At 40.9% G+C, this 25,464-nt stretch overlaps 3 protein-coding genes across 3 annotated transcripts; all 3 read right to left on the bottom strand.

Moving 5' to 3' along the window:
- Positions 1–1,786: 1,786 nt before the first annotated feature.
- On the bottom strand, positions 1,787–7,511 carry LOC4325117 (protein CASPARIAN STRIP INTEGRITY FACTOR 1). Its single transcript, XM_015794274.3, has 4 exons — positions 7,331–7,511; positions 4,346–4,606; positions 4,054–4,097; positions 1,787–2,192 (listed from the first exon to the last, which is right to left on the bottom strand). Exons 2-4 carry the CDS (start codon positions 4,422–4,424, stop codon positions 2,031–2,033), a joined length of 285 nt encoding a protein of 94 aa, XP_015649760.1. The 5' UTR covers positions 4,425–4,606; positions 7,331–7,511; the 3' UTR covers positions 1,787–2,030.
- A 4,330-nt stretch (positions 7,512–11,841) lies between these two features.
- On the bottom strand, positions 11,842–15,902 carry LOC4325116 (transcription factor Pur-alpha 1). Its single transcript, XM_015766514.3, has 5 exons — positions 15,483–15,902; positions 15,338–15,385; positions 12,634–12,786; positions 12,307–12,549; positions 11,842–12,220 (listed from the first exon to the last, which is right to left on the bottom strand). Exons 1-5 carry the CDS (start codon positions 15,810–15,812, stop codon positions 12,068–12,070), a joined length of 927 nt encoding a protein of 308 aa, XP_015622000.1. The 5' UTR covers positions 15,813–15,902; the 3' UTR covers positions 11,842–12,067.
- A 3,947-nt stretch (positions 15,903–19,849) lies between these two features.
- LOC4325115 (putative disease resistance protein RGA1) lies at positions 19,850–24,231 on the bottom strand. Its single transcript, XM_026024453.2, has one exon. The coding sequence runs from the start codon at positions 24,143–24,145 to the stop codon at positions 20,267–20,269; it is 3,879 nt and encodes a 1,292-aa protein (XP_025880238.1). The 5' UTR covers positions 24,146–24,231; the 3' UTR covers positions 19,850–20,266.
- Between the last annotated feature and the right edge of the window lie 1,233 nt (positions 24,232–25,464).

The raw sequence follows: 25,464 nt of genomic DNA, 5'->3' as shown, positions 1-25,464 counted from the left end.
CACATATGTGCTGTGTGCTACAGATATGCTAAAATATATGGAACTAAAACTAAAGCGCAACATATATACTCAAACATAACATATTAGTACAAATGCAAAAGATGTATGGGAGCAAACCTGTGATGAAGTGAGCGAACCAGCAGGGCTTCGCCGCTCCCCTTCTGCTGCCCTCCCCTCTCTCTCTTTTGTTTTTTTGGATTTTTAGTGAATATAATGAAATTTCAGAGAGGGGGGACTGGGCTTTATAGGGGGGAGGCAAAAATCGCCCTCCCCCAGGGCGGCAAGGGGGCCGCCTGCAAAATTCCATGCCCCCTCGCCGCCCATTTGCAGGCGGCCCCCCGCACAGTACAAAATCGCCCTAGCGGAGGGCGGCAAGGGGGCCGCCTGTAAATTTCGTTGACGGCCGTCGCCCGAGAGCGAACGGCCGTCTGCCACGTCATTTTCGCCGCCCTCTGGGATGGCGATTTTTAAAAATCGCCCTCCCAGAGAGCGGTAGGCGACTACTTCCGTCAATTTTCAAAATGGAAAATTATTTTTGTAAAACTTTTAATAAAAAAAATTAAAAATAAAAAAAATTCGAGCAATAGCAGGAGCAGCAGCCCTGCACAGTACCAGCGTGGTACTGTAGCATCGCGTTACTGTAGCAATTTAGTTCCTCACTAGTCAGCTAGAGCACACCAGCTTGTAAGGATAAAAGCGACGATGCAAAACGCAAGAGAGTTATAGATGCGGTCCAGCTGGATCCAATATCGTTTTTTTTGGGTCTGTGTGCTACACACCGCTTTAATTATAAATACATGTTGTAAATGTACATATGTCTTTTTGCCGACTTGGTATTTAAAAGATATGAGAGATTTTAGGGCTCTTAAGATGTACTTTTGTTTTTATGTATGAGGAGGTACCAAATTTACACTATATTTTTTTATCCCGATACATACCTCTTCCTTAAGGTCTGTAATATCACTTAAAAAGTAGTTAGTGTTTTACGAATACATGCACCCCTTTTACTTTGAAGGAGACTAGAAAACAATATACCGTTGCAACGGAATAGCTGACATCTACATGATATCATAGGTATCGGATTGGATACCTTCGATTCCAAACATGAAACCACGTTAATACCGTGCTAACATCATGACGATGTTAGCATTATACCGTAGGTATCGGATTTGTTATCTTCGGTACTAAACATATTACTCCGTAGGTACCAGATTTGGCATTTAGTTATCATGTGGACGTCAGCATGGTACCATAGGTACCAGATATGGTACCTCTAAGTACTGTGGACTTCAGCATGGTACCGTAGGTATGTACCGGAACTGGCATCTTATTATAAGTGTCAGATTTGGTACATCTCGTACCAGATATGATACCCCGTACGTACCAGATCTGGTGCTTAGGTACCATGATGATATCATCATGACACCAGTTATTCCATTGGAACGGTATTAGGTAATACCGTTTTGTAGTATTTCTATTTTACTTTCTACACACTAATTAAGTTCAGCCAAATCCAGCCAACAGCCAACGCCCAACAGTGCTGATCATAGTAACATATATCTCCTAATTCCAACTTCCGAATAATCCCAAAACAAATAGCATGCACACATGATACTGATGTACCTCATATATATATATATATATATATATATATATATATATATATATATATATATATATATATATATATATATATATATATATATATATATATATATATATATATATATATATATATATATATATATATATATATATATATAACATGTACGTACAACTAATGAGATACACATATGAATAATAACATTCCATGACAAACCATGAAGTTTATTCGACAAAACATATGTATATATATGGCCGGCCCAAAGTAGTATATTATATGTAGCAAACTAATTAACATATCGAAATATATCTCGATGAAGAGGCAATTTAATGACCACATATATATATGCAAGACATATATATTGATCACATATTTGCATGCATGGATTATGGATATGAGATGCATGCATGCAGCTATATATATATAGTTAGTTAGGTATTTCCTTGGCGTGAGGCTTAGCCATGGTTGGGGTAGGGTCGTAGGTCCCGTAGTCGTTCGTCTTCACCTGCCTCAGAATTCTCTCGTGGACCATCGCCAGCATTTCGTCGTCTTCCTGCCCTTGATGCATGGATTCATCATCAGACGTCTCCTGCATTAATTTCCATGCATACATGCATGCACGCACACATTGAATTAGCTATCAAATATAGATTAAGACATTAACAGGACAGTAATTTAATTAATTTTCTTATAACTCATATATATATTGATATTCTTCTTTCTATGTAAATATGATTACTATTAGTTAGGGTTATATCAATTTAATTTATATGTATGGTAATGCAAAAATGCATTTGTGTGCATATGAAAGCATGTATATTTTGTTTTCCTTGACAATGCCTGTACTCACTGAACATTAATCATCATGCCAATCATGGGCACATGCAATTTGCCTATATTACGTTCATACAGATTTCTACAGCAACACGTGGGATATTAATTACTAAGTAGTTAATTAATTAATTTAACAGTAGGAATCATTTTATCCCAAGTTTAACATGTATACCACTTTACAATAAATCATTTAAACATGGAAAATGGTAGGCCTTAAACTAAAAATTTGCATGATAGAGTGCATTGGAACATTATCTTAGAAAAAGTGCATTGGAACATTTTGCAAATAGTAGTACTACTCAGGTTGACACAACAATATATATAACTGGTTCACTTTAATTAAGTGAGCTATTTCAGGGTGTATATATGTACTCCTAAAGTTCGAATTAATATGACCCCTAACTAGATATATCTATGAACGAACGGTTCGACCTAATTAATCCACATAACATATTGTATAGCTCTAATACCCACGCACTTCTTGGTCTAATCACCTTGAGCGATCCACATGCAAGTTTCTTTGATATCAGGCCTTATATATACTACGAACCAATGCAAAATGTTTGCCTATCTTGTTAGTGACAAACATAGTCAGTAATAACATCTATATTGAGATTATATGCACTCATCATATCTATCGACAGCTAGGCTATATATATTTTTCCAATAGCTGCTGGTAACTAAATGCATGTAAGGTTAATTTCCATAACATCTCTTTTTGAAGAAGTAATTAATATAGGCCATCAAGGGGATGTAAAGCCCTGTACTGAATTCACCGTGTATATGGTTGTACTTAAAAATAAGACTAGTAGTGTATAGGCACTTTGGTTTGCCGGGACCCAGCAGTATGTTCTTTTTACTTGATGCTTTAGACACATCGGCATATAGTATAAGTTTCCAAATGCACATATTTTATAATTACTTTCTTTAATTATATTTTTTTTTCAAAATATAACTGGATGCATATGAAACTGTGTTTCCTTAATTTTCATAACAAATCTACTCATTTATCAATCATTTTCATATATCGAACTATAATACACTTGTATCCTCTAAGGATTTACGAATTCATGGTTTGACTGCACGCATTTTAGAATGAGAACAAAGGGAGTAGTATATATTATATACATTTGTGGGGGTATATTTGTATGTGAATATTACCCTATATGGAAGTAGACCTAGCTGTATGACAATTGACATGACAGCAAAGACTTGTTTTGAATGAGGTGTAGTTTCTAACTTGTAAAACAAAACTAATTGTCCTATCAGGATTAATCCATCGAACATGAATATAATGGTCAAACAAAACCTGTACGTTCTCTCGGTTGGAAAAATAATGCATATTGTACTTAGTCAACGTGTGCTGCATGTTCTATAGCCGTATGCATGCATATGCTTCTGAAATCAAGGTCAGATAGGTTCTGAAGGCACGTAAGAATCAAAGCCTTAATGGTATATTCAGCAAATTTTCCGGTCGCTTCAGTACAATGGAAGACTAACAGTATACAACTTTGTTTCTTTAGATAATAACAATAAAACTTTGTTAGATTTATAGATCATGCATCGTAATTTTGTTAGATATATTAATTAATAGAAATATAAAGTCATAGACATACCATTGATTGCACTTGATGCTTGTTGATCAACATCTTCCTCCCTCCTGCGTCAAAAAAACCCCAGAAAATCACTAAAAGAAACTGAAATCGGCAAACACGCAAAATTTTTTTTTGCAGTTTCTTCTTGCATATACTAACAATCAAAATAACATGAAAAGTAACAAGATCTGAACATATATTAACCTAGCTAGCCAGCTAGATGATCGGTGTTATATAGCTTCTGTTGAAGTAAAGGCTGGGTTATATATCCATTATCTTTAAAAAGAAAAAAAAAGCTAGATAGATGGTTAACCTGCTGCCATGGAGGTCAGGAGGAGCAAAGCGAAGACGACGACGACGAGGAGAAAGCTAGACCTCTTGACGGCTCCCATGGCGTGGCCACCAGAGAGCAAGGTCACCTAGGTTTCCTCCTCTTGAAGATCGAGAGATCTCAGGAGAAGGAGACGAAGCAGCAGATGTGGCTGGAGATGAGGAGTAGGGAGAGAGAGAGATGACTGTGCCTTTCCTTTCCTTGGTTTGGACACAAAGGAACCAACCTGCAGATGTGAGTTGTCTGCAGCAACAACAAAGAAGCAGAGCCAGAGAATTGCTGCAAATTGTTAGTACTATTATTTAATTCTTCTTCCAATATTCTCTTCTTTCTATCTCTCCTTCTCTTGTTCAGAGATGGAATGATATGAGATGAGATGATATGATATGCATGATGGGGATGTGTGAATCTCAGTAGTGGAGTCCCTGCTTGCCTAGTGCAGGTTTGCCTGGTGTTTATTTATTTTTAATTATCAAAAGCTAGGCAGGATTAAAGGGAATGGTCAGTGCTTTGAATTGGCCTATGGAATTCTTTTTTTTCTTCTTCAGAGCTGGCCCTGTCATCATTAGGCTTGCTGGTGTGGTGCAGCATGTTTAGCTTAATTAGCTAGCCCCATAAGCCAAAGCAACTAATACTGTGGCTTGTACGGCTACATGCATGCATGCAGGTATAGTAGTCCCCCCCATAATTGAATAGTTAATCTAAGCTGATATACTAATCTGCTGTCTAGCTTGGAGTGTAATCATGGCATGCTGTATTTTAGAAAAAAAAGGAAAATGCCCTGCAAGCAATGTAATTGTGGCTAGTGGTTGCTCATCACATCATATATTCTTGTCATATCATTCTTGTGTGTGCAGGTGGGTGCAAATTACAACAAGAGATTACGATTAATATAGTGAAATAAATCTGTTAGAAATTAAATAATTTTGTGTCTATGGTTGTAATATGGTTGGACAAGAGTGGCCATTGTTCAGAGATCTCTGTAAGGGTGTTTGATGGCCATATAGTACATGGGGCAGACATGCATGCAACATGGTGAGCATCAAAACTCAAAAGTTTACTTGACTGTTAGCTACCTTGAGGTAGAAACTATGATGAGCTATGAGGGGGGTTCGAAGTAAAGCCTGACTAATCACTTTTCAGGCATGCAAGGGCATGGAATTATGGTATCTCTAATTCAGTTACATTTTTTTTTCACAGCATACTTTTCCAGCTACTTTTAGTCATAGTTCAGCATAGTTTATTTTTGGAGTGCACACAATTATATGCAAATATGACAGTGTTAAGAAAAAAATATTCAGCTATAGCTAGTTAGGGGTCAACATTATGGGCAATGAAATAAAGTATTTAAAACAAAAAGACGACTTTACATAAATTAAAACAAGGTGATCAAAGGAGGGTGGCCGCCTTGTTAGTGGGGAACTGCTTTTCCAGCTTGGGAATATTGTGTTTCTCTAGCTAAGTTAGGAATAGTGTTGAAAGGACAATTGGAGCTAACACTAGTGGAGAATAAAGACACCATGCATCATGGCTGAACCTTTCCTTTTTGAAGATGATAAAAGTATATACTAGTAGTAGTCTGTCTAGGTTTAATACACACATCTCTATCCTATCTCTGATCGAACTGCAGATGATATGATGCAGATGCAGGCCAATTTGCTTTAAAGCTGAATGTTGCTAACTTCCTCTCTGAATCTCTGATCAGTATGATATTTCAGAAAGCTTGCAATTGCTGTCACAGTTCTATACTTTTGACCATACTTAATTACCATGAGGATTGCTCATGATAAGTATAAAATTAATGTTGGTAATTTGTTGTAATATAATGTTGGTACAGATGCATTTCATTTGCGCAAGTGCTTGCTTGAGAAATGGGGAAACCAATCTGGCTAGTCTCACACATATGGTGTATATGTTTATTCAATTGATTGGTACTAAGTACGATTCAGATGATGAAAGGATTTGAAATTCAGTCGACTTGTGGATGATGACCTGTCAGGTTTCAGATAAATTACATTTTTCAGTATGGTTCGTTATGGACAAACAGAATAATAATGTTGTCGTTCTTTGGACGGCAAGGTTACCCATGCGCGTTTTTATCTTGTTAATTTTCTTCTCTTTCTTGGTTGCCTCCAACGAAATAGTCATAGCAGAACTTCTGCAGATTGGATTAATTTGAATCGTCGGTGTGGCTGACCCCTCTCTGAATCCAAATTAAACGAGCAAATTAAGGAGAAACCTGACAGAAAAAATCCAAGTGTTTGTTCTGACGGTGGGAAGGCCATGATGGAGCTATACACTAGTGGTGGCCAGTGGGCACTAGTGCTTGGTACATATGTTGGGACAAGGTGTGCCTATACGCTACTACGAAAACAATTTTTGCAGGTGACCAAAACAAGTTTTCATAGATGGCCGGAAACTTAGGGACTGATTTAATATATGTATAAAAGAATTTAGGATGTGTTTTGGATAATGGGCTATAAAGGGTGGGATTAGGAAATGGAAATGAATGGAAGATTGGGATGAAATGAGATGAGATGAATGTATGACTAAGGTTAAAAGTTATACTTTGGAGGGTGGGATAACATTTCCCTAACCCATTTTCCAAACATACCCATAGGTGAGTGATAAGGTTGACATTGTTGCAATATGAATAGAAAAACAACGAAAAAGGACTATGGGTCGGAACAAATGTTAAATATTCATAGTGTTGTACATATATAGACAAACATATTTTTCCATATATCGCCATTACCAACATTGAATATGGAAAAAAGAACAAAAAAAAATGGTGGGGGGGGGGGGGGGCGGCAGACATATATATGAGCAAGCATGCACCAGAAAACATGTATAATCCAAATACTTCTACAACAAAACAACATCAGGAAAAACTTTCAGGAAAATTAAAGAAAGCAGTTTCAGGAACAAGAAAATGCATACAGTAATAACGGTGAGAAGAATAAATACATATGTATCGTCAGCTTGATCAGAACATCAGATCTTATTGATCTCCAGGCGGCGGCTGCTCAAGACGACATTAAGGCCTCTGACAGACACACTGAACTGCTCGATCTCGGCAAAATTTAGCAGTTATATATTAGAAGGATAATAAACTCGATCGATCAGACATGGTATATATATGGGCAGCACTAACATATATATCGCTGGGCATGCAGATAAGTACGCATATGGATCGTGAGAGCAAAAGTAGGGTTCGAAAACATTCGACATCATCGCAAAGAAAGGACGGCCACAGCAGCTGATCATAAACTGCACAAGAAACGGAGAGACGACGACACTTGTGCTGTTGTGCATGCACGCACTGTCGGACCATTTCCGCTAGGACGTGATTAATTTCATTTTTTTCCTTTTCTTTTTTTCATTTTTTTGCATATATAGAAGACACATCTGCGAGTTTGTCTCTAACGCACGATTAAGGAAACGAAGTCAGTGACAAATCTTCGACCCCCCTGAATTTATGTTAAAAGCAAATTTGTTATTTGTTTGTACGTACGTAATGTTGATGTGGGTGGATATCAACATTTTAATTAACTTTAGGCAGATAAAGTGATCCATTCACGACTCTCTGTAAGACTACTATCACTGTACATTTGGTGGAAAGTAGTGTTTGGTTGGGCAAATTACAACGTACCCATGTCATATTTAAATATAAATATATAACATCATTGATTTTTTAAGAAAAAAACTTTCACTAACTTTATTTAGTTAGTTAAATAAAGTGAAAAGAGTAGCACTAAATATGTTAATTAAAAAATACTTTTAGTGTGTCTTATATATTTGTTTATCTGTTTTCACAGATTTTTTTTTTAAAAAAATAGTGAAACGAATTAAGAAAAAGTTAATGGTGTAATATGTTTAAAACAATAGGTAGCAATGAATAGCATAGCGCACGCCAAATTTCAAACTATTCTATGGAAATAAACAATTCAACCCAGACACCCATAGCCAATCAACGTAGAAATGTAGAATCACTGCGTTCGTAAAAAAAAGTATGCGGCACAAGAGATGTGATTTCGTCAAGAAAAAAAAAGACATTTCACATGGCTTATTTAGTCCTTTGTATAATTAGTGCTTGGTAAGTAAGGTTGGACCTAGTAAAAATAGGTCTTTGTTATCAAAACTTTCACAATATATATGAGTTAATAATAAGGTAGGTCCCATGAACATAAAAGATTTAACAGTGTTCAATGGAGACAGAAATTCGGAGAGAATCAACACATAGATGAGAAAAATAATGTTTTTTAATTTCTTACTATCAGGTTACAGTGTTATTGCCGGGTAGCAGTTGTTTATTACTTCCACGATGTTTACTACTCCCTCTTTTTTATATTACAAGTCATTTTGACTTTTTCCCTAGTTTATAGAAAAATTTGTAATATTTTTAACACAAAACAAACATATTATCAAAATATATTAAATGTTAGTTTTAATGAAACTAATTTTGTGTTGTAAATATTATTATTTTTCTATATATTTAGTTAAATAGAAAAAAAAATCAAAATGTCTTATAATGTGAAACATATGAAGTACCTAATGTAAGGGTTGCATTTGTTGTTACTACCTTGTTTTGGAGCACAATGCGGATGCTCACAAGAATTTTCTTTTTATATAATGGAACAAAATCCTAGCCTTTGCTCAAGGAGCTACAACCAATTATTACACAAATTCACATAAACTAGCACATAAAAACAAGCCTTAAAAAAACACACCAGCAAGGCTAAAGAAAACACAAGCTAATAAATATCTACACAAAACAAAGACCTATTGATTATTGAATCCTATTAGTGAATTTTCAACCAAAGTTGGCAAAAAGCTACATAACCGTTGTCGCAAGTAGTCAAAATGCATATTTTATTAGCTTGCTGTCCTCATCACACCTTTATAGTTGAGCCCAAGATAGGAGCCAGTACATTGCCCTGAAAAGGACCTGCATATAAGATACAGACGGAGATTTGTCAAAACCATATTATTTCTACTCAACCATAGAGCCCTATATATAGCGGATGCTCCTACAAGAATGAGTTTTTTTTTCCTTTATCATTACCCACAAGCCAATTCCCAAAGATATGAGAAATATTGTGTGGAGAATATAAACCAAAAGAAATTTGTAAAGCTCTCCATAGAAACTTTGCATAATGGTATTCCAAAAATAAATATTGAATAGTCTCATCTTTTATTAAAAAACAGCATCTCAAACTACTATTCCAATTTCTCCTAGCCAAATTATCTTTTGTTAAAACAACCCCTTCAAGTAAGTACCACATAAAAACTTTAATCTTGAGAGACATATTAAGTTTTCAAATGTTCTTATTCCTCTCAATGTAACCATTGTTAATTAAAGCTGATACATAGAACGAACATAGAATTGACCATTTTGATGAAGATTCCATCGGAATATATCACTTTCCTTTGTCAAATGGATATGCACAATTGAAGCACACAAATTATGCCAATTAATCAGATTCTGACCTACTAAAACTCTCGTAAAAGAAACATTTAGTGGAACAGTACTCATGACATATGCAATCGAAAAGTTTCTCTTTCTAACTATTGAATACAAAGACGGATACCTATCCTTAAAGGAATAATATACTAGCCATTTATCCTCCCAAAATCTGACTTGCTCACCATTATTAATAGTCCAGGAACCCAGATTTAAGAAAGTATTCTTAACTTTTATGAGGCCTGACAAAAAAAGAAAATCCCATGTTTCTTCTGAACTTGATTTATTGTTTGATTATTAAGGTATTTTCTTTTTAATAAGTCTTGTCAAACGCCTAGCTCATTTATCAATTTAGACAACCATTTACTCAATAAACATTGGTTTTGGATTTCTAAATTCTGAATTCCAAGTCCACCCTGATCTTTCAGTTGACAAATAATATCCCATATTTCAAGTCTATACTTTTTTTAATGATCACCGTCTTGTTAAAAGAAACAAGATCTATAATAATAATCAATTTTTTTAAAGAACTCTTTTTGGATCTCAAGAAAAATATGATTTCTCCAAGTATAGGCTAGTAAACTTGATCTAGAATAAAGCCTCAACCATGTTGTCCGAGTTTACACCACCTTTAACTAGCAAAAGGCGGTTAAAATACAACGATATTGGAAGGCGGTTGGTGTAGTGGATTGATGAGGAGACATCGTTTTGGATAGTGGAGGAGTGACATGGCGGAGGATCGATGTACTTCTAACAGACATACGTACATACGAACGTGGGTGGTAGAGGACGTCGGCCGACGGCCGTGGAATATTGGAACGGTGGAAGCATCATATACGATCGATGGCTTCCAGGTTGGTTGGTTGGTGAGGTCGCATCGCAACGCAACGCAACGATCGCCTGGGCCAGCGCTGGCGTGATCATCGAACACCGGCCTCGTCGTCGGGTCGATCGGTTGGAACGTACGGTCCTTGAAGAAGCAGACGATCGATGGGGGATGGCGTACGGAGACCGTCGTCTTCCTCCTCGCTCCGTTCGCAGCGCCGAGGACGGGACAGCCTGTGTCCTTTGCGGCGGCGGCGGCGAGTCGGCGATGGCGTCCAGTCCAGCTTGCGCCCCTGAGGGCTGAGGCCCCGATCGACCTCAGCCTGTGCGCCATGGCGAGGGGGCGGGGCGCGAATTGCTAGCTGGGCCGCCACTCCCACACACCCCGAGACGCTGCGACGTCGGCGTCACGGGCGACATTCTTGATCCTGTGGACGGACGGAGCCAGTCGACGCCGGCGCGCGACGCGGATGGTGGCGAACTCAGGCCCAATGGGCCTGAAGAGCACGCCCCAGGAGCCGAGGTTGGGCCCAGCAGCTGCCTCACGATGCTCGAGGCTAGCCCCCCTCAGCCATCGCTCGCTCGCTCTCGTCAATTTCTCGTGGATCACCAAATACTAATACACAAATAGAAAATTATGTTTATCGACTTAGCATTTGATTTGACACCATTATATTTGCTTAATGACCCGAAGACAAGTTACTGATGACATTATATAGCATCTGTTAACACTTGACAGGATAGTACAACGGAAATAAACAAAAGAAAAGAAACAAGTGCACATTTTTTCCTTTTTTGCTGTAAACAAAAGAAAAGAAACATGTGCACATTTTCCTGCTTTGCTTGCGTTACATGATAAGACCAAAATATTATTACCTCCGATTTGCCTGATCAGGCATAAATTATGAAAAATAAAAAAAGAAGAGGGTACTTTTAGATGTCACAGATACAAAGAACCCTCAGGTAACCACAGCATGAAACTAAATATATCCTCTCTCATCAGCACACGACATATTGTTCGTGCAGAACGGGCATTGCATAAAAAAAATTTTACCCTCATTGAGTGATATGCAAGCCTAAGAGCAATAGTAATAGTAAGTTAGTAACAGTACTAAATGCAATGCAGAAATGGAGAGCTAGCTCAACCAGGAAGATATGATGCACGCTAACAACGCTAATCACCAGCTTATACCACCCCCCACGAACAATATACTGCTTATTATTCCTCGACAAGAAAAGTCCCAAACAAATCAATCCTCACCACTGAATTCAGAAAAAAAAGAAAGAAAGAAAAAGGAGAAATAACATTATTATCCCCACCAATACTGCGTGATCTGCACAGCCACACACCACATAACAAACCTAGAGGAGGCATAACAGCAGTAACGGCCATGGTCGAGCACCTCAAAGCTAAATCATCTCTGACTGGACTCCACTGTGCGCACGTTCGCGCCCGTCATCCCTTCCAGCCTGTCCTTCATTATATCTACAAAGTGGCCAACCATTTCATGGAATTGCTTCAACCCGGAGAGTGGCAAGATTATCGACGAACGATCAGCTCCAGCAACCTGCAGTTTGACAGGTCGTAAGAACAAAGCCCTTGCGTTCTTACAGGTTTGAGATAGCACGAAGTTACGGACAAATAGTAGGATACCTCAGAAATCCTCAGGTAATGACCCCTGTTGTTGCTTCCAAGGTCAAAGAAGAACCTCTTTTGATCTGCCCTTATGACCTTAGACATGCCCATGCCACTAATTTCTTCCTGAGGAGGCAAATCAACCAGGCGTTCAACATCTACCTCTGGTCCAGAAGCAGATTGACTTCCATGTCCAGCTATAAATCCAGCACCAACATCATCAGAAAGTCCAGGAAGGCGCTCTGGAGGTTCCAAGTGTTGCTGCCAAATACAATGGCAAGAATTTAATGATGATGTCATCTGAGACTTCATGAATATGTCAAAAAAAGGTATAGTTTCTTGTACCTGATTAGGATGGTTTGGTAGAACATAAAGTCGGGAAGCCTCATTGTTTATTTCCAACAATACATTCCTGAATGCTTCCCAACCTTCTTCACCAGAACTACCAGCCGGAACAATGATTGTACTACGGTTTCTGTTGACAGATGCCTCTGATACCTGAAGAAAAAAGTTGGATGATAAAATATAAATAGTTATGTCAAGACTGATCAAAGTATGTGTAGTTTTCTGAAATTATTCTTAATTAAAATTCGCCTAGGTGACCCTTGACCATTGAATGTAGCAACCAACTTACCAACAGCACTTAGCATATACGTATTAATTTAGCACGCGATGCTTAATTGGGAATTGTTTAATCACAGCCATGACAGGTTTTTAATGCATGGAGTTTGATATATAAATAAAGAGTACATGGAAATTAATTGTGGATAAAGAAAGAAGAAACAAATTACAAAAACTAATGTCGTTTCCAACTACATTACAATAATTTTAATCTGGAGACTATAATATTTGCTCCTACAGAGTATCTCAACATGATATTTGCTTCCACATGATAACTTCCCAAACACAAAATGAGTAAGAGACCTACAATACATTTTATTGCACAACAATACAATCTGTCGGTTTAGGGCTACTTTCTGGAGGCAATGCATTATATACACACATAATCTTCTAATTAAGAGTTCATCCATGTAAAATGTTTAGATTTTTAAATCAGAAACAATTCAGATTGAGATTTCAAGACCCATGATGGCATGATATTTATGTGCAAATTATTTTCCCCTTTTTTCTGCGAAGATAATATCCTTTTTTCCTACTGATTGCACCCTTTGGAGTCATTTATCTGATTTCATATTTTTAGTCCAATTTTACATTATTAGACCATAAAAAGGATACATTCAGTTCCTCAAATATATTGCTCAAATTAGCCATCATGATTAAGACTATAACTGACAATACAGGAATTTGAAAATTTCCATACAAGGAAAAACATCATCTTGAGTAACTAGAAACAAATCGGCAACCTAATCATGCAATTCACATACAACATAGAGTTGCTGTAATATATTCAGATTAAACAGTCAAACCAACAGAATAGCACGTAGCTCAGTTGGCAAAGAGCTGATGAGCGATCCTGCCAACCTGTGTTCGAGCCCTGCTTGGCGCAGGTGCCCACCACCTCCTCAAAATTAATTTCCAGGAAGGAATTTGTTGCTTCTTTCTTAACCCTTGGTACGAACACAGTCAAAGCAATATGAACATTGATCAATCATGTTTTTATTTCTCCCACTTTTGAACCACAAGTGCCAACCTGGATAATTATAATGACTAGTTCAACACTCTAAAGATGTCAACGTCATATGAAAGCCATAGCTCATTAATTACAGGACACTGACTGTCATCAACAAAAGATCAGGCGATCAATGAAATTTGAAAAGTGTTAAATGCAGAATGTTCAAGGGAATGCAACTGCAGTTTGTCAACATAACCACAAAAACAAAAACTAATCTGCAGCTGCTTGCATTTCTATCTAGTCCAGACCAATTATATATACTACTATCTCCTGTCAAAAAGTACTTGACTTTTGACTTTTCTCGCAGTTTTCAAGGTGTGAATTTAACCACAATTTTATATAAAAAAAACAATGTTTTGAAAAGCAGTAAGCAGTTTCGTGCGGTTACCCCACCTTATAGCACTTATGCAGCATAACCAGCCGCTTATGCAGTATAATCAGCTGCTTATGCGGATGAAGTGGTACAAGGTTAGAGTACCTGTTCCTTGTAAGCAGTCTTGTAGACATTTTTTTCAAAAACATTGTACAAAACGTTTATACAGTCTAATAGTTTTATGTGATTATCATTATGAATATAACATTTTAATGTTTTTTTCCAAATAAATATTTTAAAAGCCATTGATAGTCAAAGCTTTAAAAGTTTGACCAAATCTTGTCCAAAATGTCAAGTTTTGCTGGCCTAGCAAAGAAATGTCATTTTTTTTATGACTGGAGTGGAGGGAGTAGTCATTAGTGAGGACATGAACTATTTATGACCAGAGGGAGTAGTCATTAATGGAAAAGAGCAAAACCCATAACACCATATTCGCAATTATTACTACCAAGCAAAAATTGGTTCTTTTAAAGAACAGAATCCTCTACACGATGGAATGATGACATGACAAGCAAGCATGATATGCTATTTTCACCCAGTTGGCACTAGCTTCATCAGTGGCTGGCGGTAACAACCAGATAAAAGTGAGACTGCCAGATCAGGGAAAACAGAACTCTGAGCAAGACAGAATTACTAAAGTGGAAAGTCCCATTTTGGTTCTCCATCTTCGCACTCTGTTCCTCCCTAAAAAAACCTTATTCAAAACCCCAAGCACCTCCCAAGGTGACACTACCATGTGGGTCTAGCCATCTAGGCTCCGCATATCAATGACAGAGAAAATCGAGAGGCTTGTACCAATTCTTACTGAGCGTGCCTTTTTAGGACATTGAAACAGAGGACCCTTTTCTGATCATACAAAAAAGCTGGAGCCAAACTTTTCCCTTGCTAAATTCACACGCCTAATTTCCTATTCTAGGTAGTCAGTTCCACTTCTCAACCTCGCAACACAAATTCGGCAATTTTTTCCTCATTAAACGCAAACAAATTCAGGAATTTCACTGGTATAAAAACACACAAGAGACAATGTTCCGTCAGTCACCTACCTTGAGGAAGCGGCCTCTCTTGTTCTCCCCAATATCGAAGTAGAACACCTGCGCGCGAGCGTGCCGCGACCAAAATCAGCAAACATAGACAGCGCCAAAAAAAAAAAGAAAGAAAAAATCAGCGGGCGGCGGAATCAATCGCGACCTTGGTGTCGAGGCGGAGCTCCTTGCTGAAGGCGTCGCGCTCGTCGGTGCGGATGTAGTAGTCGAAGAGGTCGAGGAACCAGGCGACGCCGGCGACGGGGACGATGATGGTGGAGCGCGTGGAGGACGTCTTCTCGGAGATCTTCAGGTACCTCCCCCTCGGGTTCTCCTTCAGATCGAAGTAGAACAGCTTGTGCTCGAACTGCAGCGTCTTGCTGACGAGCTCCACGTCGCCCCCAACGCCGCCTCCCCCTCCTCCTCCTCCCCCTCCCGCGACACCGGGCCCCGCCATGACGCCCCCGCCTCCTCCTCCTCCCCCGCCGCCGTCCATCGCCGCCGCCGCCGCCGCGAACTAGGGTTTTGAGCTAGGGTTTGGGTTTAAACTCGCTCTCAAACTCGAGTCGTCGAGTCGAGGAGAGGTGGGGATGTGAGGTTGGGAATTGGGATTAGATCTCGCGAGGTGGAGAGGGGGTGTGGGGGTTTACCCTTTTGGGGATTCCTCCACGTCACTGACGGGTGGGGCCGGGGTCAGGTGGGGCCCGGGGTTCGGTGGGCGGGGGTAGGGAATCGGTGGGCGGGGGGAAGGGGGGGTGCTGACCGTGTGCGGGGGGTGGTGGCGTGGCGGGATGTGATTGGTCGGGCGAAGGACGCTGATATGACCGGAAAGGGTAAGGTTTTTGTACTGGTACGTGTGCTGCTACAGTTGCGGTTTGGGGGTAGAAATTGTTTGGACAATGACAATCGTGCTATTACTGGAGTATAGTCCCTTTGTAAATTTCAGTTTACGTAGGATACGAGTAAATGGTTTGGACAATAACTGTCGTGTTGTTACCAAGCATACTCCCTTAGCAAATTATAATTTGTGTAGACTAGAAGTAAATGATTTGAACAATAAATGTTGTGTCGTTATTGAGGTACTCCCTCCGTTTCATAATATAAGGGATTTTGAAGGGATATGAGTATACGACACATCCTATGACAACGAATCTAGATAAACTCCTAACCAGATTCGTCGTCTTAGAATATGTCACATCCCTCCAAAATTCCTTATATTATGGGACGGGGGGAGTATACTCTTCCGTCCCCCAAGAAATAAACCTAAGAAATAGATTTTTTTAACGACTCGCACCAGACAGTGCGAAATTCATATTGATAAGTAGGAAAAAAATTATAAGATTACAACACTGGGAGGTCGTAATTAGGAAAACAAAGAAAATTATACCACCACCCACGCACCAACAGCACCAACACACAGACCCTGGAGAAGGCTAGCACCGAACCGGCCGCCACTAAGCCAACAAAGGATGTACAACCGAGATTGTCCAAAACTCAACCCTAACAACTAACACAGAAGCCTACTCTATCCATGTCTTTGGGATTGAGTGGGAGAGGGTGAGAGAGAAGAATGGAACCGCTCTCCCCCCTAGGCCCTCCAACATGGCCAACTTGCATAAGCTAAGGCGCCGATATAAGAGAACAGGAATCTAGAGCAAGCTTGCAACGATTGTTTGGGAGGTTTCGACAAGGGAGCTGCTTAGACGATGTCTCTAGGGAGATAACGACAAAAGCACCGCTGCCGCCGTCCGTCAAGGTCTTCAAAGAGAACAGTGACTAGGTTTTCACCCGGTAGCCCCACAAGAGAGGATGGGATAGCACGACAACACCCTCAAGAGGAAGTGACGCTCTGAACGCAATCGTTGCCAGCTCGACCAAGGCCGGACTAGGTTTTCACCCACCGTCTGCCGCTTGCCAATCCATCGCTGACACATCAATGCTCCACTGTTGTCTAACCTCCGCGGACATGTGGGCACCGCTGCACCGACGCCCCACGCCGGCTATCCTCCGCGTGCCGCCACCCTCGTCGCGTCGTGCCGACCTTCGCTACTGACCGCACCTCGCACCGCGCCGACCTTTGCTGCCGGCCGCGCCTCCTCGCCTTTGTCGGCCGCACATCCCACCCGACTGCAGCTCCCGCCGTCGTTGTCGCGAGCTCTGCCGCTGCCGCTGGGGCCAACTATGCGCAGCACCTCTTCGCGTCGGCCGCGCCACCCAGTCACAGTTGTGCCTCCCGTCGACCAGCCACCGCCGCCACGAGGTCCGCCACGAGGTCCGCCACGGCCACCTCCTCCACTAGCCACCTCGCACCTTCGCTGGCCGATGCCGACACGCCTCCTCGCGTGCGCCTCCATTGGCCATCGGTCCTCTTTGCCCGCCAGCCGCAGCCTTCGGCCCGTCGCGCCTCCCGCCTCCACCGGGCTGCCGTTGCAGCGAGCACCGCCGCTGTCGGGGTCGGGGTCGACCATTCCTAGCCATCGGCCACCAGGGGTGGGGGGGGGGCGCAGATCCACTCCCTAGGGGGAGCGGATCCATCGCCCCGCCCCGTCGACCGCCACGGCCACCGCCTCTCGACCGGCGCACGCCGCTTCGCCTCCCACACCAAGGAGGAGCTCCACCGTCGGCTTGCTCTCCCCGTCGCCGCCTTCTCGGCCGGCTGCGCGGTTTTCGGCGATGAGCTCCAGCGGTGGCTAGGCGGCTAGTGGGGAGGGAAGGTGGCGGCACGAGCAGCTAGGGTTTTGCCCCCCGAGCCGCTTGCGTGAGAGCGGCACGAGGACGAGTTTGGTTGTTATCCTCCCTAAGACTGGATATGAGATATTATAATACAATGAATTTAGATAGGAGCCTATCCAAATACGTTGTACTATGATATATCACATCCAGTCTTAAGTTTGTTTTTTGTGGGACGGAGAGAGTACTCCCTTAGCAAATTCTAGCTTGTGTAAAGTATGAGTAAATGGTTTGGATAATGATTGCCGTACCGTTACTAGAGTATACTCCCTTAGCAATTTCTTATTATTCCATTGTCATAATAAACCTTATTATTAGTTATTAATAAAGTGAAAGATCGGCAATGTCAAAAATGTCAAATTTTAATAATGTCAAAAATGTAAATGTAGTGTTTGGTTTGATTTCTTACCAATTGCTGGTGTGTTTTGTTAGTGGAAGATTCCGAAATTACCAAATTTTGGTAGAGTTTGGTAAGATCACAATGGTAAAATCTTGTTTAATTTGTTAACGTACTAAAATTTGATAATGCCAAAAATCGATAAGGTTTGTTTTGGCATTGAAGTGAACAAGCTCTCAATATAGTATATAAAATATATTCTCCTGTTCTAAAATATAGTAAATTTCTAAAACATTCTAAATTTAGCCTAAAACGTAGTAGTAACAGCTTCGCTACATATTTTCTTATCTCAACGAGTATAGATTCTTTAGAGCAAGTTTAATATCATCTACTCATCATCACAAAGTTCGTGTGTTTCATTCCACTCCAAGCTCCTGAGAGTACTAGATTTGCGCGAAAGCCAAATTACGGAGCTCCCTCAATCGGTTGGTAAAAATGAAACATTTGATATTTCTACAAACGCTAAGGGTACAATTGTATAAAGAAAACATATCCTATCCACACAAGCCTTCGCATACACATACCGTGCACACCAACTAACAAATATCAAAAAAATATAGAAAATTTTTATATATATACTTTGGTAGTATTATATTTATATGTAAAGTTTTACCTTCAAATTCATTATACATATGAAGAAAAAAACAAAATTATGATAGATTTATACTCTTAAAACTATCAGAATTTTTATACTTTTTACAGCTAAAATATAATAAATTTGAGGATAAGACTTTATATATAAGTGAAATATATGAAAAGTAAATATATAAATTTTTTTTCTATTTTTTTATATTTATTAGTTGGCGTGTATACGAAAAGCTTAAAACTATCAGAATTTTTATACTTTTTACAGCTAAAATATAATAAATTTGAGGATAAGACTTTATATATAAGTGAAATATATGAAAAGTAAATATATAATTTTTTTTTCTATTTTTTTTATATTTATTAGTTGGCGTGTATACGAAAAGCTTGTATGTATAGAGTATGTTCCCCTTAATAAAATGTGAAATGGTTGAAAGTCCGCCATTCGCTTGTAGGGCTGGAAATCGACCAGAGACGAGGCTGTGTATCACAACCCAGGCACAAAAAAAAAATCATGTCTGACTAAGCTCCAGGCTGTGTTAGGCGGTAAGGGATGGGGACTAATTCCTCCCAAACGAAAAACGGAGCGGTCCATTAGCGCATGATTAATTAAGTATTAGATTTTTTTTTTGAAAAATCGATCAATATGTTTTTTAAGCAACTTTTGTATAGATTTTTTTTTTCAAAAAACATACCATTTAACCGTTTGAAAAGCGTGCGTGTGGAAAAAGAATTATGTGGGTCGCAACTTTAGGTGCCGAAGGCAGACTTAGTGCCTGAATTTTGTACACAACTTGTCCATTCTCTCAAGGCGGCCGAACTGTAAAAATGTGCTTCATTTTTATACGTCAGCTGCACTCCAGTTACATTGTTAAGGGTCAAGTGATGGCCAGTTACATACTTACATATTGTCAATTGTGCACTCATTGAACCACCACAAAAAAAAATTGCACACTAATTACATTTCCAATCTTTCCCTGCATATTTTTTTACTATAGTTCTCACTCCTACAGAGCTACAGACACTGACAATCAACTCCTGTCTATATAGACATAAAAATTAGAATAAAATATCTGTTCATTGACTATAATCTCCGACTCACTAGATAAACCATTCAAGGACAATGCATGATGGGAACAAATTGAGTAGAGGATAACTTCAGCATAATCAGATGAACTTGCAACTCACCAGGACTTTTTTTTTGTTTAATTGATCAACAGAAGTTGCATAGTTATCTGTCACGAGATTACGATGTTTGGGATATGACAGATCTTGAACCAATCCTTGCCTGTATCTTTCCTGCAGTTTTCGTTCAACTCAGAGCTACAGGCAGTGACAGTTAACTCCTCCAGAGCAGTCAAATGTTGCAAACCTTTTGGGATCGAGACCAACTTTGGGCAGCAACTTATTTGAAGAGATTCAAGTGCTACAAGATCACCAATCCATTCTGGAAGCGCGTCCAATTCAGTGCAATTGCTGATCTTCAGCTTTCGCAGAGTGGTAAGGTACCTGATGGGTTCTGCAAGAACACGTAGCATTTCGCAGTATTCGATGGTTAGTTCCTCAAGTTTTGGCCTGTGCTGCAACAATTTCCACTCACTGGATGATACATCGGACTTTCTGATCCACAATCTCCTCAGAAGTGATGCGGATGTGGAAGATGATGATCCAAACATCTTCCTGACTGACAATATCTCGCTGCTGTCGGAGATTGACAAATCTGTTATAGCATCTGGAAGGCATGGTTTCGGCCTGAGCTTTGGGCATCCTGTTGCGGTTACAGTTTTAAGAACAGGAAACATGGATCCTTCTGGCTGAGTAGCTCTGTCATCTGTCGCTGCTGAAGTTGGCCAGGTCTCTAGGTTAGGCATGTCTTCAAAATGGAGTTCCTTCAGTGACTGGTACAGCACACATTTCTGTCTTTTCACAAGAATTTCAGAGCTCATGCTATGGACACCGGCCATGTATCGGAGATGAAGCGATTGGAGATAAGGGATGTGTCTGAGGGGTGGTAGGCAGCTACAGTTAGGAATGTTGCTTAAATCTAATGAGACAAGATTTGGGAGCCATGATTCCATGCTCTTCATCATCCAACTGGGAAATCTAGTGCCCATGTAACCATCTATTTCAAGGACCTCAAGATTTTCGGGTGGCACAAGAACTTCAAGAAATGTTTCAACATTTTCAAAATCATCCGCAGAACAAGGAATGGTCCACAACAAGGTCAACTTGCTTAGTTTTTTCTTATTTCTCCAGTTTGCTCTTTTGGCAGCAGTTGTCAGATCCATCTTGTGTGACCAACATTCAATCCTGAGCTCACCAGTTAGATTGTTTAGATCTTTCAGCTCCGTGATACTGCTATGCTTGTCACCTATCATGAGTAAGGACAATGTTTCAAGTTTAGTCCATCGCCCAAATCCATTAGGTAGTTGTTTTAAAGATCGACATTGGTCATTTCTTAAATGTTTCAGATTGGTGATCCTTGTCATGCCATCAGGTAACTTAGCTAGGTTTTCACAGCCAACAAAGTTCAAACTCTCTAACATCATGAGGTTGGTTATAGACTCAGGCAGCTTACGTAGACTCCAGCACTGGAACAAGATCAGGGTCTTCAAACTATGAAGATTGCCAATTGATTCAGGCAATTCCTCTAGACTAAGATTCCATGAGAGATCTAAAGTCTGCAAGTTTGGGAGATGACTAGTTGATACAGGCAATGCCAAACTGCTTGCATGGTGTGATAAAATGAGTATCTGAAGTTCATGAAGACCACCAATGGATCCTGGTAACTCTGACAGACTACTACAGTGAGACAGATCCAGAATATGCAAGCTCTTAATGCGACCTATTGAGGTTGGGATTGATTCAAGATCAGTGCATTGTGATAAATTCAGGTGCAACAAATTTGAAAGGTTACCAATATTTTTGGGCAGTGCTTGGAGAACACCACATCGTGAAAGGTTCAAGAAATGTAAATTTTGCAGGCTGCATATAGTGTCAGGTAGAATTTCAAGGTTGCCACATCCTTTCAAGTTCAGCAAATGCAAACTTTGGAGTGTACCAATAGAGCTAGGTAATGTCACAAGGAAACTGCAAAGGGACAAGTTAAGATCTTGTAGGTTTTGAAGATGTCCTATAGAATCTGGCAAGCTATGGAAGTTGCAAGCTGAAAGATTCAAGATTTCTAGGTTCTCAAGGGCACATACTGACATGGGCAGCACATTGAGATTTATGCAATTGTATAAATGAAGAGTTTGCAAATTGTGGAGACTACTGATGCAATTGGGCAGAGTACTGATAAGGGATGAAGAAAGGTCCAAGTATCTCAAATGCTTCAATTTACCAACCGATTGAGGGAGCTCCATAATTTGGCTGCCGCGCAAATCTAGTACTCTCAAGAACCTGGAGTGAAGAAATAAATTAATGTCAAGACTACGGCCCCAGGAATGAAACGCACGGACTTTGCGAAGCATGCTCCAAAGAACATCGGTCGACCCCATATCATCATGCAATGATGCATAGCGGCAAGCTTCTGTCCTCCCATTGACTCGCTTAGCGCTTATGATCTGAACTTCATCCCCGGCAACAGACTGAGCAAGGTCATGCACCAAGTCGTGAATTTTGTACTTAACTCTTCCATCAACCTCTAATCCTTTCTTTGACAAATCATGTTGGTCTACCTCTTGAAGGAATGACATCCACAACAAGTGCTCAAAACAGTCGTCCGCTTTATCAGAAACCGGCTGGCAACCATACTTTGAGGGTTCAACAAAGCCAAGAGCAACCCATTGCTGAATAAGCTTACCCTTGTCAATCTCATGGTTTCGAGGAAACACCGAGCAATACGCGAAGCATTGCTTCAGAACGGGTGGCATTTGATCATAGCTGAGTTTGAGAGATGGCAAGATGGTCTCCTCCTTATCCAGCTGCCAAATCTCACTGTCCCTGACAGCAATCCATGATTCCTCATTCCTCTTGAACCTCAGCATGCTCCCAAGGGCCTTCGCCGCCAGCGGCACGCCGCCGCATTTGGGGACAATCTCCTTCCCTATCCTGACCAATTTTGGGTACAATTCCTCATCTGCTTCCTCAAAGGCCTTCCTCTTGAACAGCTCCCAGCAATCCTCATCAGAGAGGCTCTTGAGCATCAATGGCGGCACGGTGCCCACCATCATGCCGATCCTCCGGCTCCGCGTCGTCACGATGATCTTGCTGCCCCGCTTGCCGCCCCTGAGGAGCAGCCTCAGCCGCTCCCACTCGTCGTGGCTCTCGCTCCACACGTCGTCGAGGACCAGCAGGTACTTGTTCCCCGTGAACGCCATGGACAAGAAGCGCGCGATGGCCTCCAGGTTGGTGGTGGTTGTGGTGGCGAGGTCGCACCTCTCGCTGGGCGCGGCGACGATGGGGTGCACGGCCTGGACCAGCGTGGCGAGGCTGAAGCCGGCGGACATGGAGACCCAGATCCGGGGGTCGAACACCTCGTCGTTGGCCCTCCGGTCGTTGAACGCCAGCTGCGCCAGCGTCGTCTTGCCGAGGCCGCCGATGCCGACGATGGGGATGACGGAGACGCCGTCGTCGTCGTCGTCGTCGTCGTCGCCCGCCGCGTCGAGGACCATCCTCATGAGCCTCTCCTTGTCCGCGCTCCTCCCCACCGTCTTGGCCTCGTCGACCATGGAGATGGTCTCGCGCATGAGTGGGACGGAGGGGAGCTGCCGCGACGCGGGCGGGCGGGCGTCGGGGCTCAGGGAGAACCTGTCCTTGGATGCGGCGACGGCGCCCAGCTCGCGCCTGAGGGACCTCAGCCTGTGCGCCATGGCGAACGAGCGCGGCGTGAGGCCGCCGCACACGGAGCAGTCGCCCCCGCCCTCGCCGCGGCGGAGGTCGGTGTGGCAGGCGTCGAGGAAGTCGTCGATGTCGTGGGCGACGTCCCTGAGCCTGCGGAGCCAGTCGCGGACGGCGGCGTCGGCGAGCACGGCGCGGATGGTGGCGAACTGGGCCTCCATGGCCGCGAGGTCCGCCCTGAAGGTACAGAGGAGCGCGAGCTCGTCCCAGACGGAGGAGCCGAACTTGGTCAGCACCTGCCTCACGATGGTCGAGGCGAGAGCACCCTCCGCCATGGCTGCGCGCTAGAGTGTCTCTCTCTCTCTCTCTCTCTCTCTCACAACTCGCTCAAATCACAATGGATTGGAAAGTCAAATTGGGTGGACGAAGCTAACGCTGTGGAGTAGCTAATAATCATTCGGGGAATGGCGCCTGCCTAATTCCATTTCGCTCTAAATAATACTCCAACAAGTATTTTTTTTCTTAACATCCTTATAAATAATATACTATATCTGTTTCATATTATAACTCGTTTTGACTTTTTTCTATGCCTTCGTACTTTTAAATTTAACTAAGTTTATAGCAATGTTTTTTTAACATAAGACAAACATAACATCAAAATATATCTAATGATACATTTATATATTTTTATCATAAACTTAATAAAATTTAAAGAAATTTAACTTAAAAGGTCAAAACAACTTATATTACAGTATAATATAATGAAACAAGGGGAGTAGTACTACTCGCTAGAGTGTCTCTCTCTTTCTCACAACTCGCTCAAATCACAATGCATTGGAAAGTCAAATTGGGTGGACGAAGCTAACGCTGTGGAGTAGCTAATAATCATGAGATATTTAACTATTCATTGCGGGAATGGCGCCTGCCTAATTCCATCTCTCTAAATAATACTCCTCCTCTTTTTCTTCCTAAACTTCCCTGAAAATAATATACTACCTCCGTCCCATCCCTTTGAGTTTTTTTAATGTTTGATTATTTATCTTATTAAAAAATAGAACTATTATTTATTTTGTTTGTGATTTGCTTTATTATCAAACATACTTTAAGTATGACTTATCATGTTTTATATTTGCACTAATTTTTCAAACAAAACGAATGGTCAAACGTTGCAAACAAAAAATCAAAACATCTATTATAGGATGGAGGTAGTACTCGATAACTCGTTTTGACTTTTTTTCATGTCTTAGTACCTTTGAAATTTAACAACTTTATATGAAAAAATAGCAATGTTTTTTTTAACATAAGATAAACATAACATCAAAATATATCTAATGGTATATTTAGTGAGGTTAATTTGGTGATGCAGATGTTGTTATATTTTTTTCATAAACTTAATAAAACTTAAAGAATTTAACGACTTATAATATAATGAAACGAGGAGAGAGTACTGCTCCTACTCTACATACAAAATAGGAAGTGCTTTTATAAATATATACATCGTTTTTTTTCTTAAGAAATGCATTGGTTTTTAATTATATGGAAGATTCGATGGAGATGGAGACCGGCCACAAATGATTTGGCTCACTAAACTGCTATTGAAAGATAACTAATTATATGGAAGACTCGACGGAGATGGAGACCGGCCATAACTCAT

Source organism: Oryza sativa, chromosome 1 (genome assembly GCF_034140825.1).
Source record: "Oryza sativa Japonica Group chromosome 1, ASM3414082v1".
NCBI lineage: Eukaryota > Viridiplantae > Streptophyta > Magnoliopsida > Poales > Poaceae > Oryza > Oryza sativa.
The sequence above is the reverse complement of the archived record's forward strand: the minus strand, read 5'-3'. Positions and strand labels throughout refer to the sequence as shown.

Coding starts and splice junctions, on each gene's coding strand:
- LOC4325117 (XM_015794274.3), bottom strand. CDS start 4,424: ATGGGAGCCGTCAAGAGGTCTAGCTTTCTCCTCGTCGTCGTCGTCTTC. Junction 4,098..4,345: donor CCTGACCTCCATGGCAGCAG/GTTAACCATCTA, acceptor TTTTTGACGCAG/GAGGGAGGAAGATGTTGATC. Junction 2,193..4,053: donor AGCATCAAGTGCAATCAATG/GTATGTCTATGA, acceptor AAATTAATGCAG/GAGACGTCTGATGATGAATC.
- LOC4325116 (XM_015766514.3), bottom strand. CDS start 15,812: ATGGACGGCGGCGGGGGAGGAGGAGGAGGCGGGGGCGTCATGGCGGGG. Junction 12,787..15,337: donor AGAGAGGCCGCTTCCTCAAG/GTAGGTGACTGA, acceptor TTTTTTCTTCAG/GTATCAGAGGCATCTGTCAA. Junction 12,221..12,306: donor ATTACCTGAGGATTTCTGAG/GTATCCTACTAT, acceptor GTCAAACTGCAG/GTTGCTGGAGCTGATCGTTC.
- LOC4325115 (XM_026024453.2), bottom strand. CDS start 24,145: ATGGCGGAGGGTGCTCTCGCCTCGACCATCGTGAGGCAGGTGCTGACC.